The sequence below is a fragment of the Micropterus salmoides genome, unplaced genomic scaffold (genome assembly GCF_014851395.1).
Source record: "Micropterus salmoides isolate LMB-PRFRI ecotype aquatic unplaced genomic scaffold, ASM1485139v1 Ms_hic_scaffold_16, whole genome shotgun sequence".
Classification (NCBI taxonomy): domain Eukaryota; kingdom Metazoa; phylum Chordata; class Actinopteri; order Centrarchiformes; family Centrarchidae; genus Micropterus; species Micropterus salmoides.
The window spans coordinates 5,918,813-5,938,005 of record NW_024040707.1 but is presented as its reverse complement, the minus strand read 5'-3'; the positions used below and the strand labels follow the sequence as shown (position 1 = coordinate 5,938,005).

Sequence of the window (19,193 nt, the reverse complement as noted above, 5' to 3'; positions counted from 1 at the left end):
ACCAGCCTGTTTGAACACACAGTTACTGTACTATTTTCCTCAGTTCTTTCTTTCTGGTACATTTACAAAACAGTAGCTGACCAACAGCATTTGCATTTCACTGATAGATTCTGATAACACGTTGTATCAATGCATTTAGATGCATAACGTTCAGCTGCACTATCTCTGGCTTCGCTGTCCTCTCTGTCTAATCTTTCCCCTGTGAACAGGGCTGTGGAATCATCTCTTCCCGCTCTTAGCGTCTGTGGCCTTGGTACTAGTACTACGGAATGAGTCGTGATGAGTTTACTTGCATTTCAGCTAAGACCTTTGACTCTTTTGTCTCTGAACTTTTCAGCCCGACCCTTAAGGTTTTCAAACTATGCTTTTCCATTTTCTGTTGTAGCTCTTTTTCCAGCTGTCAGTGTCGCTGTTGTGTGTGTGAGCGAGACGGGCGGGGCGGGGCTAAGGCCTGCATGGACGTTCATATGGAATAGAGAAAAGTGGGGGTTGGCCCGTGTTGCTCAACCTTCTGCCAACTTTTTCATTATTAGTAAAAAAGTAAAGGCTAAGGAAGTCGGCTTACCAGCTCAGAGGCTGGCCGGCCCGCAGGGAATTGTCCCGGTATTCCAGATGGCCAGACCGCCACTGCCTGTGGCAAAACATTTCAAACTTAATTGAAATTTGGTAAGTACTTTTATTCCTGCTGATTTCCTGCTAACTAAAAAACAAACAGGACCAAGAAGATAACCCTCCAGCAATAGGCAAAAGGAATGTTCCGCTTTTTTTTATAGGAAGTGCGACATTTTGCGAACCAAATGTGTGCAAACTGATCCATGTGCATACTCATGAACTCAAAACAGCTATGCATGAGGATGGCAGCAATGTATACAGCAGGCTTTTGGTAATCAAGCTGTAAAAACCTCAGCTTTGTTGAGTTGATGAGCATTAAGGGAGTCCGTCTTGTTAAACTTGGTGGTGCCTAAATTTTTAATGCACAGTTAAACTGCTTCATCGTGTTATTCATAACATAAGAGTCAACTGAGCTATTAAAAAAAATCCATAAAACCATAAGTCTTTAAACATTCATGGTAAATATCCCAAAAACTTCCAACAGCTCACAAGTCAAACCTGAGGCTAGAGTTTCCTCTGAAGAGGGTTTCAAAAGCTTTATACCAAAATAAAAGCTACAACATTTAGAAAAAGTGACACTACCTTCTAAATAATTGACAAGTCAACTCTAAAATTAAAGTAAGAAAACTTGTGTCCTTGTTTGACTGCAAACTGACAGACTTCACACACTGGATCAGATTTACTTCAGATACTCTGGGTGATGAATGACAGTTGTTTTCCTCCAGAATTGAGAGAACGTGCTTAGAATTTAACTTGATGCGAGAAGAGACCAGTATTCCTCTATAAGCTTACTTCATAATTTCCTCTCCTGTTGAAAATATCTCTAAAAAGTATATACACTTTCCTTAATAGTTGTGCTGAAGGCGAACAGAGGGCAGACGAGGCCCGGCAAGTCGAGTCCAGAGAGGAGGGAAACAACAGCAGGACAGATCTGAAGGCTTTGAACTGTGCTTAGTTTGGTGATTGATTTATCAGGCCTGTTACTTCAGAGCCTCATTTCTCACTACAAACAGGAGACGACTGATCAGATATGAGTGTAAATCACCAACTCAAACAAGACGACATACACTTACATGACTGCTGGCTGAAATGGCTGTACTTGTGAAAAGTCTGTTTACCTACAGTATGTCGCCTTTAGCAGATGATCCAATTATTGGTGTAATATATTTTATATGTTTTATGTTTCGCTGCCAGCATTTCTTTGTTTATTGATTCAAATAGGGCTGATAAAGAGAAAAAAACCTTTTGCGCACAGCATGCAATGCAGGGTTGGAGGTGCTGGCAACTGCAAGATAACCATGTAATCAGAAAATACTAACCACACAAGCCGCAAAAATATAATCAAGGATCTTTTATTTACACTGACAGGAGCAAATGTGCTTTGCTCAGCGCCTCATAAGGCTCGTGAAATGTGTCAAAGGTTTAAATATATAGCAACGACATAAAAGTGTGTAAAATAGTCTTGATCAACTCAGACAATCAATATAAGTTTAAATGTCATAAAATATTTGTACAAATATTACAGAGCAATACACATAGGAAATAATATAAGTAATGAAGTAAATAAAAATAATTAGTCATTTAGCTAAAGCTTTTATCCAAAGTGACTGTATGTGAAGTATGAGGTCACACGCCTCTGGAGCAACTAGTGGTTAAGTGTCTTGTTCAGGGACACGTTGGTGGGCGTGTCGCAGTGGGGATTGACCCCAGTCTCCCACACCAAAGACATGTATCTTATCCACTGCTCCATTACCACCAAAATGCAAAATTATAAAATAAAGAAAAAGAAAAACCACAAACACTAGTTAGTTTTTTCTGATCAAGTAGGTCTGATGTTATGCTCATTGAAAGCCGTTTTGCAGGTTTGAAAGAAAAACAAGCTAATGAAAGCTTTGTAGGCGCGTTTAAGAATTGGGACCATGGTTGAGGCAGTTTTAAGACTGTAACATTTCACCTCATGATGGCGCTAGATGAAAAGTCAGGGGCTCACCAAAGTTATTTTAATTCATTGTTAAGAGGGGCATGGATGTCCAAACAATTAATTTAATTGTTATCGAGATATTTTTCACGTCAGACGAAAACTTCCAACCTCGTGGTGGCACTCGATGAAAAGTAATGAGATCGCCACTGCCATGAGGATTCATCCCCTGGGGACCATGAACATCTGTTTATAAGTTTAATGGCAATCCATCTAATAATTGTTAAGATATTTATAAACATTAACAGAGGTGTTGATGAAAGGTCAGTAGGAGTCATTCTCTGGGAACCATGACTTTATGCACCAAATTTCATGTCAATCCCTCAAACAGATGTTGTGGTAGAAACTGACCAACATTGCCATTTTTAGAACCATGTGGCTTGCTTGGCTTAATAAATATGGTCATATACAGACTACCTATGGCAAAGATTATTATATTTCACCCCTACTTTGCACTTGGACAGTACAGCTGAGGAGAAGCAGGTAAAGAGGTTCAGGTTCCTGGGAATCTGCATCACAAAGATGAGTGCAAAGTTCCCGTGCAAAGTTCTCGACAACTTTGAGGAGCAATAGAGCAAACTACAGAGGAGCAACAGAAAGCATACTGACTGGAAACATCTCAAACTGGCATAACTTGTGCATGACCCAGGACAGACAGTTGATTAAATGAACCTTTGAACCCTGAAGTGGTGATCCTAGAAATCTTTGAATCTTTTTTTTTGACTAAACAGTCAATTACATTCAAGCATGTCACTACCTAGTATACAAATTTCACTGTGGACACTCCATCTACAGCAAGATAAAACATCACATTCATTTCCTCAGGAGGCGGAATCCATTTGGGGCAGATAGATTCTGTTTTACCTCATCTCTTAAAGAGCAAAATTAGATCAACATTTTATACATTTGTTTGAGGCCGTCTCGACTGTTAGACTAGAATATGCTCAAAAACTCTGGGGCAAACACTTTTCAAGCTGGATGTACAAAAAGACTATTGAATCTAGCTGGTAGTGTTACATCAGATCCCTCTCATGTTTTATTTGGGCAAAGTAAGCTTCTAATGCAGTCTAATAGATGGTTCAGGGTTCCACAGGTCAGGATTAATAGACTGAATAACTTATGTTATTTTTCAGTCTACTATGCTGTTTAAAAAGGACACAGCAGGCCAGGAGCGATATGCAATTAGCCAGAAAATGCAACAGAATGATCCGACTGTGATTCATAGCTGCTGCTGAGAGGCTCATTGGGATGTTGACATGGTACCTGTCTTAGTCGGACCGTGAATTACCAACAATGAAATCAACTGTGACTGTTTGTGTTGCATCTGAATCTATGCGTGTGCCACAGAACATCTAAACTAAATTATGTCGCTATCTACTACTGTATCTGTCATTGTTGTGATGTTTCGTCACTGACGGTTTCAGACGTGGCAGAGTTTTTAAGCCAGTGCTGAAGCGTGTTAAGCCACAGTTCTTCTAATGGCCACTAGATGACAGTATTGTTCTTTTACTCAGGTAAAATCAGTAATTAAATAGATGTTTGACTCTCAGGCAACAGCCTTAAAAATTGTTTGAAAATATTACATTAAATCTCCACTATAAAGTATTTGTCATGTTAAAAATGGATCAAATAACAATGTGTGTGTGAAAGGTGTAGCTTCTAGTGATAAATCCACAGAGACACACTGCTGTGTCTTTTGGTTATGATGTTTTTTGTCGCTCATTGTTTTGGTTATACCTATGGCAAATACCTATCTGCTGTTTAAATCCATTTTTGGATATATATATATATATATATAATATATATATATATATATATATATATATATATATATATATATATATATATATATATATATATGTGGAGGCCTGACCAAAGCTAAAAGGGGAGTGAATATTTAATTTACATTCAGCAGGTGCAATCCAACGGAATGACAATATTGCTCTGTAACTGCTGGATGTTGAATAGTTTTCAGCCCGAGTATTACTTGGACCAGAACTTAACAAAGCATCTTTTTCCCAGCTGTAATCATGACTTGAATGTTGATATGAATTCTATGGTCTTGAATGAAGCTTTTAGTACCACACACTCCAGTCTCCATTGTGTGGAGCTGAGTTGGGACGAAGAGGTGCAGCTGGAGGCAGTAAAGTTAGATAACAAAAACATGTCAGGACGATGGAAGTTACCTTCCTTGTCCACTCTTGTCACTCAAAAAGAAGAAAAGAGTGAAAAGAAATAATAAACAGGGAGTCTCATGACTTCCATGTTCTCACACGCTTAATCACTTGTATGCCAAGCTATGACGTACTCAACATCCCATATCAAAAACACACTCATAACCTTGATTTGAAGACAGGTTCCAAAAAAGTGAAAAAAAAATTAAAGCCTCAGAAGGAGTGAGTGTTAAGAGTAACAAATGGAAAAGCGTTTATGAACAACAGTAGTGATTAGAGCAGTCAAAGAGAAAGAGCAAAATGGAAATTTTGATAAAATGTCAATGCATTGCATGTCAATTGTAATTGAAATCCTGAATTTAAGTCTCCTGCCCTAAAATGGCCTCTGTGGAAAGACAAAAGGTCCCCACATATAGAGGATTTTCCTCTCAAACACACACGCAGTCGTACAAAGGAAAATCCAGAGAGACAGATCAGAGAGTGTGTGAGTTCAGAGAGCTCAGAGAGAGAAAACTAGAATCCACAGCGATACAACTGCTCCTCTGGGCTTGGAACATAAAGTTCACACACTCGAGGAGAACGTGTCTGAATGTGTTTGTATGAACGAAAGGAAGAGACAGACCAAAAGAGAAAGGAAAATCTGTGTGTGTGTGTGTGTGTGTGTGTGTACACACCTGCAGGGTACACGCTAATAACATGCACCACTGAAGCGCACACAGAGATAAACTAACAAATCCTGTGCAGGCTCAAGTTCATGTACTGTCCCAGATTACACTATCTATATCTAATAAATCTTTATCTATTCATCGATATCCATCCATCTATCACCAGTTTCCTGTTGTTAATGTTCACTGAAACCATGAGGAGAACGTGGAGGGAGGTTAACATTAAACTGGTAAATCCGAAAACCAAAAACAGACATGGCCGAAAAGGAAAATGTTCTGGGGCCACAAATGAACTTTACGCATCAGTAAATCACTGATGACATGTGCCATTTAACTGATACTACCAGTGGAGTTTGGATTGACCAATAAGATATTACTAATGATGTTATTGGTTTATTTATTGCACAGGATGGTTTCCATATGCCAAACACTGCTGCACTCTCATCTTTGTGAGAGTTTTCGTTGGACACAGTTTCATTTTTTCACTGTGGACAAATCAGAAGAAAGCCAGTAAGAGGGTTAACTCAAAAGAGACTGTTCTTGTTCCAGCAAATGCCCAATAACAACATATGTTTACGCTCAAGAGACAAAGCCCATTAGTGGCCGTAGGAAATGCGACTCTTGTCTGTCGGAAGTAAAAGGTGGAAATAGTGTGATGTAACACACTACACTACAACCAAAGAGCCCACATTAGAATTTACGAATCACTTTGCTGATTCAAATCACATCGTTGAGTTCAGCTCAAAGATTTGTAGTCACTCACTATGTAGTTCATTAACCTTTTTTATCCTAAGCTAAGCGGATGCATAACTGTTCCAATGCACTTCAGTTTGTACGTGAGTAAGCGAACACATCACCACACACACACCGCCACTATTTTCAGCTCTGATTCTGTCTTCAGTTCAGTAGTACATTCAGTCTGTTGCTAGTGCAAACTTTGTTTAGTTCAGCACAAAACTAGACAACACAGGCACTGCACATTAGGTTAATTGCTCAGCAGCCACTTATGTATGAATATATTAATTAGGAAATAGCTTACTGTGAATCACAGCTTAGTTGACAACTGTTACAATGATTATTCACTGAAGTCAGTTCACTTTTCAAATTTGTTATAAAGATTAGGGATCTGGGTGGATGGAGGATGAACACCATGTCTTGTGACATTACTGTACAGGCGCAACAGAGCACAGTTCTGGACACACCCAGTAACGATGCTGGTTCTGGTCAGAGGTGAAACTGGTTTCCAGTTTACACATTACAGCTCCGCTTTAACCTTGAGAAGCTGCAGAGCTGCAGTCTCTATTCATTAGTCACTGTAACTTACACTGTACATTTCCAGATAAACTGAGGCTGTTGACCCTTTTCTCTCTGCTTGTCTGCTTGTGCGGAGTTCTGCATGCACTTCGAGAATTGAATGCACGTCGTGGTTCCTCGCGGGTCTATTCCAAGTAGGCTACTGCTAACGATATAATATTCTTTGTTCTTGGTTCATCAATGGTGATAAATTATCTGAACGTACCGCAAGGTGCACAACAACTCAGCACAACACTGGCACAGCTGGTGCTCCTTCTCTCTTCCTTTTCTAACACATACAGACACACACAAGCTTCTTTCTTTTCACATGTTTATTTACAGCATTATATGTTGATATTTATATCATAAAAGGCTATCTATATTAACTTACTGGGAGGAAAAACGGTAGTTCTATGTAAAGAACACCCTCACTCCCATTAGCACCCCCATAACGCCGCGACTGAGATTGGGAGTTGAATCAGGCTGCGCCAATCGAAGCATCGAGTCTTCTACTATTCTTTTAACCGTGACCATGGTTGTTCCCTAGCCTTAACCACCTGGTTATTATTGAAACCATGACAAACATAATAAATTTAAACCCAAACCACGATAGTTCCTTAACCTTTACTAAGTCGTTATTCTAACACAATCTGTGATCTTTCTCCAAGCTTAACCAGGCTATTTTTGTGCCTAAACCTCCATACTCCATATTATTGCCTATGGATTTAGAATGGGATGTTACAAAAGTAATGTGTAGGTGTCCCAGTACTTTTGTCCATATAGTGTATCTTTACAGTGTTGCATTTCCTGAGCTGGAATAAAACTTTGTTAGTACAATTTAACCAGCATACAACTTAATGTTTGCTTCAGCTCAACCACCAGACAAGAACATTAGTTGATTCTGCCAAACCCCAGATTATGTTCAGAACGTTAGGGAAAGTTCACAGTTACAGTTAAACACTCAAAAGCAAACATTACTTGCAGGTCTTGGCAAGGCACAAACTCCAGTACACGCCCATTCGCCACTACGACCTCCATACTCATATTTTCCGCCTCTCTACATAAAGGACATACTACTTTCTGTGTTGCCTCTGAACGTTGAATCATTCAGTATGAATATAGTTTTGTTATCCTGATTGTTCATACTGTAATTTTACTATGTTGGACTACTCTGTGCAAACAACATACTGTATATTGCATCTTCATCAGTCCTGGAGAGGGATTACTCCTTTTTTGTTATTGTTGTTGGAGAGTTTTTCTTATCTGAATCGAGGCTCTAAGGATGCTTTACAGATTGTAAAGTCCATTTGTTATTTGTGATACTGGGCTAAATAAATAAATACTAGGCTTGACATATCTTCTAAAATGGATGCTGAAATTGTAACCCATTGGAGTGGAGATGAGCACAGAGAACTGTTGGTCACACAGACCAGGAGCCAATCATCAGCAAGGACTCATGCCACAGTTATGTACAGTAATTGCTAAGGTTTGGCAGCTGCACATGCATCGACTTGTGGAAAAAGCACATAGGAGCCCTCAGGAGGGAGGCAGCTACTTTCCCTCTGTCTGGCTTTAACTGACTCAAAAAAAACTCAATTCCCCAGCAAATATTTTAAAATACAGTCTGCTTTTACCAGTCTATCGCCTGATAATGATATAATTCAAATGGTAAAAATGAAATGAGATATTCTGACTGAGCAGTTAATTTGGAGCAAAGGGCTGTAAAACAAGATGAACTTCCTGATCCCTTAGGAACTCTGAGGCTCGGAGCAAGCCATGAGGTAGTTCGCTGTTCAGGGGGCTGAATCCTCTGCTGAGGATGTTTAGACACTGACCACTGTGGTCCACCCATCCATCCATCCATCACGATGAGAGAAATTGAAATGTCAGGAAACACACTGTTTTGCTTCAAAAAAATGTCCCAGCTTGAAAAATGAATGTTTCATACGCAAAACACAGGTAATTTCAGTCTTCAGTCATCAGTTTTGCTTTTCATTTACTTTTGTACACAGTTCTGTGTTTGATTGTTTCACAGACTTAACTGCTGAAATGAGCGGTTTTGCTTTTCAGCCAAACAATTCTTAAAATTCACTGTGCTTCTGCTCAGCCTTAATGTTTTATCACTTGACGTCTTTAGGTTCTCTGATAAATCAACCACAGAAATGGACTGTTTAGTCTCACCTATTGACTGAGGTTGAGGGGGTTAAGGGTCACATGAATAATGTGGCATGTCAAATCAGATAATTAATGATATATTATGAAATTAAATTGAACATAATCAAAATCGTCATTTATTTTACAATAAATTAATTAGTGGGTAGGCTGCTGGATTTCAGTTTGGAAGTGATGTGATGTTTGCTGGGTGCATAACCAAAATTATACATGAGCTCTGGCATCACTGTGTGTTGGTATGTGTGCAGGCTTTCATTTTGAGTCCATGAATTCATTATCTATACATAGTCACATACTTCAATATGTGTGTGTGTGTGTGTGTGTGAACCCCAGGGCACATTCTAATAACATACATCACTGCAGCACACAAACTAACAGAGCATGTGCAAACTGCATGTGTTGTCCTACACACAGCAAACAAACATGTTAAGAGGATGTTGAAGGATGGATTAGAAGCATGTGTCAGACTTTTCAAACTTTTAAAAGCAACATTCCTCCATCCCCCATGCCACCCACCCGCAGCCAGCCCTGCCTCTGTGTTGATTTCAGGTTAACAACTAAAAGCAATAGCAGAGAGACATAGACTGTAAACAGAGAAAGAGAGAGAGAGCAAGTGACACAGAGACAGATCAAATGACAGGGGGAGCTAGCAGGAAATGCTACATCTCATCACACATATACACACAAACACACAGGAAATGTGATTGACAGCTCCCTCAAGGGCTGTAGTGAATTATTCAGCACAGTCTGATGGAGCGACAGACAGGAGAGCATACAGAGAGACAGAACATCAGTCAGAAATGCCGACAGATGGTGAGACGAGCAGATAGAGAGACATACAGGCAGGCAGAAGGCTGTGGGTCATCAAAACTTCCCTCCAGGCATGTTTTTATTCATAATCAATAACTTTATTGAATTTTACATAAAGCAATGTGCATTTACAGTCTCTGGATTTTAAATTCTTAAGACAGCTTGTTCTTTCACCTGCTGCTGGTCACACGAGGGAGAAAAGTTACAACTCATATAGGCAAACATCAACAAAAAAGCAGCTTATAGTTTAACACATCACAGCTGCAATTGCAAATGATTTTCTGACTGAGCTGTATCTCACACATAATCAATGAAAGTGACGCCTTTTCTTTCCCTCAAGGAATCTTCAATTCCAATAATGAATGCAAATGTAACAACTCTGCAGTATTTGCTCGAGTTGTAGGATTTTTCTCATTTCAACAAGATTTAAGGAAATAAGAATTCCAATGCAACGGAAGCCCAGTTGTCTATCCCTCCCAACAAGCTTCACCACCTCAGACGAGACTTCAGACTTTCAGACTTCAAACATCAGCAAACCATTTCAAACCTCCTACCTGAACTAAACTGTCAGTAACATAATAAAAATGCAACATGCCCTCATACCTAAATGACAAATTAGGTTGATTGCCAGTGCCCAAAATGACATTTATGACTGCTAGAATGGATCAGCAACAGGCTTACCAGACTATAAGGAGGTCACATGATGTTAAAAATGTGGTTAACGCTGTTAAATGACTGAAGTTTGGTTAGATTTAGGCAACAAAACTACTTGGTTAGGTGACGAAAGTAACAAAAGTCATGTACAGAACATAAACTTTAAATAAGTGAACATCGACTTGGTTTCTGTGTTTGTTTGACCCATCCATCCACCTCCTAACATAGACTTTTTTGCTCCTTATATTACGTCACCTGACTTCTTCCTCTTCTCATGTCATAATTACTATGGCCACTAAAGGTCATGGCCTAACATAATAAGTAATAAGCTGCTTGTACAGTCGACCTGTACGGCCGTTTTTCTGGTGACGGGCTGTAAAAATGACTCAGAGCGGTACTCAGTCAGGAAGTAAATACTCTTTGACAGGCTGAATTCAGGGCACACTGTCAGACCACAAGTTTTTACTGGAGCCCAGAAAGAGCTTACATTTACCTTCCAAAGTAATAGACAGCTGACTGCACTGTTCAGTAAAGGTTGGTTTAATTTTATATTTCACATTTGCGTGTTTAAAGCTCTGATTTACTTTTGGTGCTCAATTAATGTGAAAAAACAAAAAAAAGATTATCTACTCTAAAGACCACCAAATGTTTTCCCCTTTCTTCCCATTATATTTTTTGTTTTGAAGTATTACCAAAACTTGTCACAAAACAACAACAAAAGGAAATTTTGCAGATTTCTAAGACAACTAAACAGACTATGAATGAAATCAACTATAGCCGGCCTATAAATCTCCCGGGCTGATATATTGGCTAAATCTCTTTGCATATCAGTATCAGCACATTTGTCCAACAATAAATGACAAGAAACTGTGCAGAAATGGACTGTGTACAGATAATAGTGACAATATAGAGTTTCATCAGATCTTTTAAACAATCAATTATCAATATATCTTCCACCTTAAACAAAGAAATTCCCAACAAAGGGCCTCTCAAAATGAAATACTGTGTAGTGTAAGGTAAAAGCCAATTTTTCAATTTCATTTTAGACTAATAAGAGGAATCCAGAGTCACTAATTTGGGTTAAAGAACAGGTCACATTTAAAAATCTTAGTTTCAACAAAAAGTTACTGACGGTACTTTGATAGGGACATTTTGTTCTTACATCTGTCTATTCACCTTTCTACTGGGCTATCACACTGTCCATGAGTCTGTAGTCTGTGTTTCTTTTTGACTTTCATGAATGTCTCATTCATTTCCCTGCAGGCTGTTGGATGCTGCAGGATCATACCTTGAGGGCGAAAGAAAATGCAGAGAAACTTAAAGAAACCTCTCCAGCCCTGTCAGTGCAAATTACTTTACCAAGAAAGTCGAGACCTGAAGGATGAAGGATTTACCTGACAACACATTGTCATACATTGTCCTGTCTCACCACAATAACTACTCTCTCTCTCCTAGCAGAGATAGAACAGCTTGTTTACCACCTAATCGTCTAAAGTTGTACTCTGATCCTGAACAACATCCTCAACCAGATCCCCAACCAGACAAAAAAAGCAATTTTCATTTCCTGTTGCCATCTTTGTTTAGGTCAAGGGATGGAAACATTCCATTCCTTGAAATTCCAGTTTTCAGTTAGAATCAGTTTTTACATATGATAAATCCAGGAGAACTTGGGGTTATCTTGTAGATAAAGAGAAAAAAAAAGAAGAAAAAACTAATTATCTATTCTAGGCCTACCTTCCACCTAATGTTCCTGTGTGCTGCAGCTGTTGTGTCTGGTTGTATCTCCTGACTTTGGACCAACCCGCGCTTTTTTCATTACAGTTCATGTTTTGTTTAGCATTATAAGATAAAAAAAATGAAGAGTTCCCAATTGTTACAAAGTCCAAAACAAATACAAATAAGCATCTCACCACCTTGTGAATGTGTCTCCACATCGCACAAACTCAAACCAATTCCAGCCACAATCTCTCCTGCTTTAGCGTCATCTGCGATTAATTACTGTCAGACCCTTCCCCCTAATTTTGGAGGCAAGGTACTATTTCCACACAAAATACAGTATATGTAGCTGGGGTGGTAAGACACATGCCTTTGGTGTGAGATACCCAGGTTCAATTCCCCACTGTGACCCATCCACCATTGTGTCCCTGAGCAAGACACTTAACCCCTAGTTGCGCCAGAGGCGTGCGACCTCTGACATATATAGCAATTGTAAGTCGCTTTGGATAAAAGCGTCAGCTAAAATGAGTAAATATGTACACTATACTTACTGTATATCATTTTTGCAGTTTATATACATGAAATCAATTACTTTCCCATTTTACATGCAGTAAGTGGTGTGTGCACAGAGTAACTTTGAGTAACTTTGAAATGCCACTGTCATTTAAGAAATCTAAATGTTTTTTTGTTTTCTGAGATCTTACTGAAGCTGCCTCACCAATATCCACAATGTGTTTTAATTTTTTTTTGTAGCTGTCAGCAGCACAATGCATTTCACACAAAGGAAAATTAGGCATTTCTTTTGTCGACATAGTGTCCATCAAGAGCCAATTTAAAAATGAAACAGAAATTATATCCACTTTTTGCACTGTGAACACAGCACAGCCACAAAACACAGTACAAGAAGGTTTGTAATGGTAATCAAAAATGTCTGCAAACTGTCAATCAAATTTCTCAACTGTAAAGACATATAAATGAGAAATTAAATGAGAACTGACACAAACTGGAGAATCTAAACAACATTATTAAACTGAGCCTTTCATCACAGATGAAACGAGAGATTCGGTTTGTATTGAAACCTTTGCAGTAGATCATCAATTCAGCAGTGAAGGGGTCTGTGAAAAGGGCTGATGTTAAGACAAACAGGGATAGATAACAACAAGAATAGACAATAAAGAGGACCCCATGTTTGTGTTTGGCATGGGCCTCCAAAACACTTCATCTGCCCTTGTCTGTGTGATAGAACGGATGGAAAAGATTCAAGAGTCAACATCATACAAAAGGTAAAATATCTGGAGTACCTGCTGACATTTTTCTTTTTATTACCATTCTTCCAACATGGCTGCCAATCGCTCTTTACCCAGTGAGCCACCATTTAAAGAGAATCTGAGTGACGGGCCCCAAAATTAAAATTAAAAGTAATAATCACTGACATTCCCTTTATTAATGAATGAACAGTGAAGCGACCCCTGCTTTAACACACACACACACACACACACACACACACACAGATCACAAGGATTTGAATGATTCAGCGTATTGAGCTACATTGAAGCTGCCAGTTAGCCACTCGGGCTGATTATTAGCTCTGGCTGGACGGACACGGCTAACAGTCAGACCACCTGAGCTGAGTGACCATTTGGAACCAATTCAATTACTTCTCTCTGGGATTGATTGATCTGGTCTGGCACAGACAGGAACCAATTGGATTGTCCTAAAAACTGCTATGCTGGGCGACCATTGAACTCCAGGCAGGACTGAAGCTGATGCTTTGCTGGTCCCTCCATTTCTCTGTCCATCTGTCCATGCCCTGTCTCCCGACCAGGATTTTAATGTCTGTCTGATTGTTTGAAGATCGTAAAAATGACAACCTGCTTGAAGTGCATAAATGCCTGTCCCAAATTTCATGACAATCCATCCAATAAATCCTGAGACTATGTTTCCTATGGCTTATGATGAAAAAGTCTTGGTGGGCCTCAATGGTCTTCCACATTTTTTGGGGTCTATAGAGGATACACACTAACTTCCTCTGGTGAGCTAGCTGATCCCCACACACCATCCATCCATCTAGAATCACATCCTTTAGAGGTTTGCGTGGGGCTGGAGCCAATTGCGAGCACCCGGAGGAAACCCGTTCAGGCACGGGGCACTAGAACCTCCTTGCTGTGAGGTGAGGTGACAGTGCTAACCCCTGCATCACCGTGCCACCTCCCAGCGCACATGAATGGGATGAAAAAATTTAATTATTCAGCTTTTCCAGAGTTTCCAAATTTGATTGGACCTCTTGGATCAAATATCATTTTGGGGAGGTAATGACACTCCGAAGCTTGGTGTACCTATTGCATAAACTAGTTGTAATCAGTTGAAAATTTTTAGAATATAATAAATTAATCCTCTTCCGGTTTAAGACGCTCAAAATCAAGATTTTAGCATTTGTGATATAAATGCTAAAATCACTTCTTGAGTAAACCCACATTTTGCCTTTTTTTATCTGCTTCAGCTTCAGTTAGAGAGTTTTTTTACAGTGATCAGAATGTCTTTCAACAACCCCCAGATAAAGATGTGACCTTGCTGCTTTTCAACTGTGGATTTTAAATGTGGATGGAGACAGTGATATCAATAGAAGAGCGGGAGTCTCCAGTCAAGAAATGGTGATTTGACCTTGATTCAAACCTCAACCTGTCTTTATATTGCAATGCATTATCTGCTCTTTCATGCTCCCATGACTGTGGATATTAGTCTGTGTATAGCTCTTTTGAGATGAATGTTTCACCAAGATCGTTGAACATCATGGAAAATGAGAGATTGACTCCAAAGCTCAATGTTTTAGATCACTGTTAAATCGTCTGCTCTCATGCTGTTGCAGGAGATATCTTAACAGGAATTTTAATTACTATTAATATTCGGAATTTTAAAAAAAGATGTCAAACAGACTGTAATCACCACTAGCTGTTCTGTTTCAGTCAGTATTTACATGGATAATCCTTTAATGACTGACAGAGAGATGCAAGACAAAGAAGGAAAAAGATAAAAGTCAGCAAAAATTGGGCTTTTTCCTTAATCCAGACTTAACATCTTCTAATCACACTGGCTCTGCCCAGCTGCTACGATGCAAAATGATGCTGAGACTTAAAATGTATTTCACATCTGGGTTTCATACTGCACTAATTTCATTTTATTGAATAAATCATGTGTTCCAGATGTGAATTGAGAAAATAAGAAGCATGTTTTTTTTTTTACCTTTTTTTGCTGTTCACATTGATTAGTAGATCGGTTCCAAATCACATGGGCGGGAAAAATGGGAATTTTCAGCTGCAGGTGAAACTCATGAGCCATTTCCACATGTGCTGAATAAATCTCGCAAAATTTAAAATCAGACTCAAATCCAAGGCACACTGAACAGTGACCAACTCTCCCGGCAACTATCACATTAAAACCAACTCATTCTCATTCTCCAGCTCTCAGCATCTTATTGTTGTTCATTAATGCAGATCATTACCGAGTCTGCATGTAATTATGCTCGTGTGAATTCCCACATGCTCTAATTCGGGATTAGCGGATGTTAAAAATGTGTTTTTCTGTCTTCCTCTACCTTCACAGAGAGGTCAGAGGTCAGATGCAGGCCTGGAGCAGGAAGTTAAAGGGCTCAAGGACACTTCAGGGTGGCTTACTGATTTATTCACCCTGCTCTGAGAAAAACTGAGAAGTGATTTAAATTTTCTCTGAGGGGTAGAAGTATTACAATCACAACCGGAGTTGAATTTATCAATCCTGCTTGGTTGTTTAAGTGTCTTTGAGCAAGGCACATATTCATTTCTCGTACCAGTGTCTGACCATTCACTTCCCTGTTAAAAGGAGGTTGAAACAGCAGAAAGTTCAACAGCTTGCCCTGTACATTTTTGTCAGCTGATTAAAACTATGTTCTGTTATTCCTAAGAGTTGAAATAACTTACAACACATTAACAAAACAAGAACAAGCAGGAAAAAAAGCTGCGTGCTGAACCAACAGCCTGGCTGGTGCTGAAAAAAATCATATTCAATAAAAAAAAACAAGATGCAGATAGAACATAGATTCTAAAACTATTTTCTGACTATTTCTGTGGTTTTTGAAAGCTGCTACTGAACCTCAGTAGTCAAACATTGTTGTTTGTGACGCTTGTGTATTACTACTACTACATTAAGTTGTTTTCATATTTGTGTGTGTCAGTTTTGGCTTTCCTGCCTATAGTGTCAGTGGCTGCTCTTGTCAGTCAGGCTTTGGGTCAACAAAAAAATTGTAATCGATATTACAAGTTCAAATAAAGCTTACATTCTATAGTGCATTTTGCCATGTAAACATCCTTATATTAGACGTGTAGTTTTATACACTAATGAGCAGAAAAACTTTCATAGATTGCATTTTTTACTTATGTAAAAGTACCAATACCATGATGTAAAAATACTCTGCATTTAAAATATTATTAATGACTATTATTATTTAATGATTCCTACTTATTACAGAAGTATTATCAGCTAAATGTAGCATGGTTTTCTTATGAAATATTGGACAGTTTTACCTTTTGGGGCTTTAACCAGTAGTTTAAATTAAACCATCTGATTAGTTTAGAGGGGAAATGTGACAAACATGACAAGGGGCCCGAACAAGACACTGCTTTTTTATGCAAATTCTTAATATGTAAAGTAACTATAGCTGCCAAATAAATGTAGTGGTGTAAAAAGTACAACATTTTCCTCTGAAATATAAAAGTATGAAGTAGCATTAAATGGAAGTTCTTCAAAATTCTCCTTAAATACAGTACATTTTCAGAATTGTTATAAAAGCTTTGAACTACACTGAGTGTGGAGGAAAAAATAAAATTCAGTTTTAAGATCACTAACATGACAAGCAGCCAGAGGAGAAGTGCAGCGGGGTCTAAACCACAGAGCTTTGATAATATTCCTGTCAACATGTCAGGACCATGACAGAGAGAGGGACCAGGGAAAGAAACTGTATGTTAGAGCTCAGATGACTGTATGCATCCGTCCAGATTCTGTCACAACCAGGACCAGAAGGGCAGATGGACAAAGAGGCTCATGGGAGAGTAATTCATATTTTTACTATCACTGTCGTAAGTGTTGTGTGAAAGTGAATGCTTCAAGTTCAGCTGGACGGTAAAAGAATCTCACTCTTTGCTGGTCGGATTTCTGCACATTTCTGCAGCAGTAGATAAGAAGAACAGGTAACATTTCGGCGGAAAAGCGCACACACATGCAAATGAACGGGCATGGACGCTCGCACACGCGTAGCGAGCGCGTACACACGCACACACATCTCCAGAGCACATCCCCAACACTATCCTGTTGGGAGCAACGCTCACATGTGCACCGCGCTCACATTAAAACACACACCAACACGTATGCACACACGCGCTCACGCACGCACACCCCTCTTGTTCCCCACACCACCCCAGCGGTCCTACCTCCAGACTTGCCCCAGCTGCAGGACGTGGAGCACTGTTTGAAAGACCCACATGCAGACGGTGCAGCACCTCCGGGGGCCCCCCGCTCTCCCTGCCGTCGCTGGAGGGGCAGAGGACGAGTAAACTGGGGTCGCATTTGCTGCGTTCCCCGTCGCCGCGCATCCACCGCGCTGGTCGCTGTCCTTGGTGCTTAAAGTGTTGTCGCCCGCCGTGGCTGCTCCTCCTGCCGCGCCTGCCGCCACCGCGGCCGCGCCGGTCCCGCTGCCGCTCGCTGATCCATCCCCGCCGCTCAGTTCCGAGTAGTCATACACGAACCACCTGAAACTCAGTACCTGGACGACCGCGGAGGGCACCACGACGAAGACGAGTGTCAAGCCGAACCACCAGTAGTCACCTCTCAGGTAGTAGTCGGCGGCCAGCCACAGGTCGGTCGCGCCGTCGGAGAAAAAGACGAGCAGGGCGCAGAGCACCCAGCAGCAGTCCAGCAGGGTGTAGGGTTTCCCGCCAGCGGCGCTGCAGCGGGGCCGGGCGGCGGGGTTCCCCGGCTCCGAGAGGCTCCTGGGCGTGTTGTCATCTTCCACAGACACCGCTGCTCCATCCGACTTAGCGGCCATGTTGGTTAGGATAGGAGAGAAAGACAGAGAAAGAGGTGGGGAGACGAGAGAGAGAGAGAGAGAGAGAGAGAGAGAGAGAGAGAGAGAGAGAGAGAAGGGAGGGGGCTGGCTGTGTGCAGGAGAGAGAGAGTGAGAGAGATTACATCATAACTAGCCTCATCATCAACCAATTAATTGTGAGGCATCATTACTAACAGCGCTTTTAACACTATGACACCAGCGCGATGTTTTCAGGACAGTCAGCTTGCAAACAGACAATTCTGCAAACAATAAGTAGTAGTCTTTACGTTTAATTCCTGTCCTTAAATGTATCCCAGTCACTTTATCCTGTCTCTCTGCAGCAGCAGCAGCAGCACTCTGCTGCACATGACAAGACTGTTGTCAAACTCATATTAAGGTGGTTTTATATGCTGCTCCTGCTGAGTATCAGTTTCAGACTTGGCGCTCTCACCCTGGGGAATCATCATTTTTACTACGAATGGCGAAAAACCAGTAAATGTTTTGCATTCTGTCCACTGTTTTCAGTGCTGGTCCTGCACAATGAATCTCCCTCCAGACAATAAATGTTAAAATGTGCTGTGCACTGACTCGAAATCATGACCCTCCTTTAATCGATAAGAGATTGTGAGACAATGCATTCAGCAGTCTTCATAAAAGTAGCTCACAGTGACATTTTCTGGTTTTATTTATTAAGAGAAAGGTTTTGCTGAGGTTTGGTCTTTCAGTCTGCCGTCTCACTGGAAGAGAAAGGTTGAAAGGGTAATACCACTATTTTCCCCCGTCTGGGTTCTCCTCTCTCTGCATACACTCAGCATACTTGTAGGGCTCATTTTCTTCCTTCAGAAGAAACCGTAGTCTGCATGTTGATGCCTGTTCAGTATTAAAAACACAGAGAGAAAGATCATATATTAAAGAAAAAAGGAAACTCATTAGTGCTGCATTGCCTCAGGAAGAAAAATCTCAAATAAACCATTGAAACTACATGTCACCAGCCAAATAAGTCTTGCTTGATTGCAAGGGATTGATTGCCTACAATGCTCAAAGAA

The 19,193-nt window shown here is 40.2% G+C and overlaps 1 protein-coding gene across 1 annotated transcript in view; it reads right to left on the bottom strand.

The window, feature by feature from the left end:
• xkr7 (XK, Kell blood group complex subunit-related family, member 7) overlaps positions 1-18,229 on the bottom strand; it is a 79,150-nt gene extending 60,921 nt beyond the window's left edge. The window contains exon 1 of the mRNA XM_038723823.1: positions 17,534-18,229. Coding sequence (XP_038579751.1) covers positions 17,534-18,147 — 614 coding nt within the window. The 5' untranslated portion in view covers positions 18,148-18,229. The remainder of the gene's footprint in view (positions 1-17,533) is intronic.
• Between the last annotated feature and the right edge of the window lie 964 nt (positions 18,230-19,193).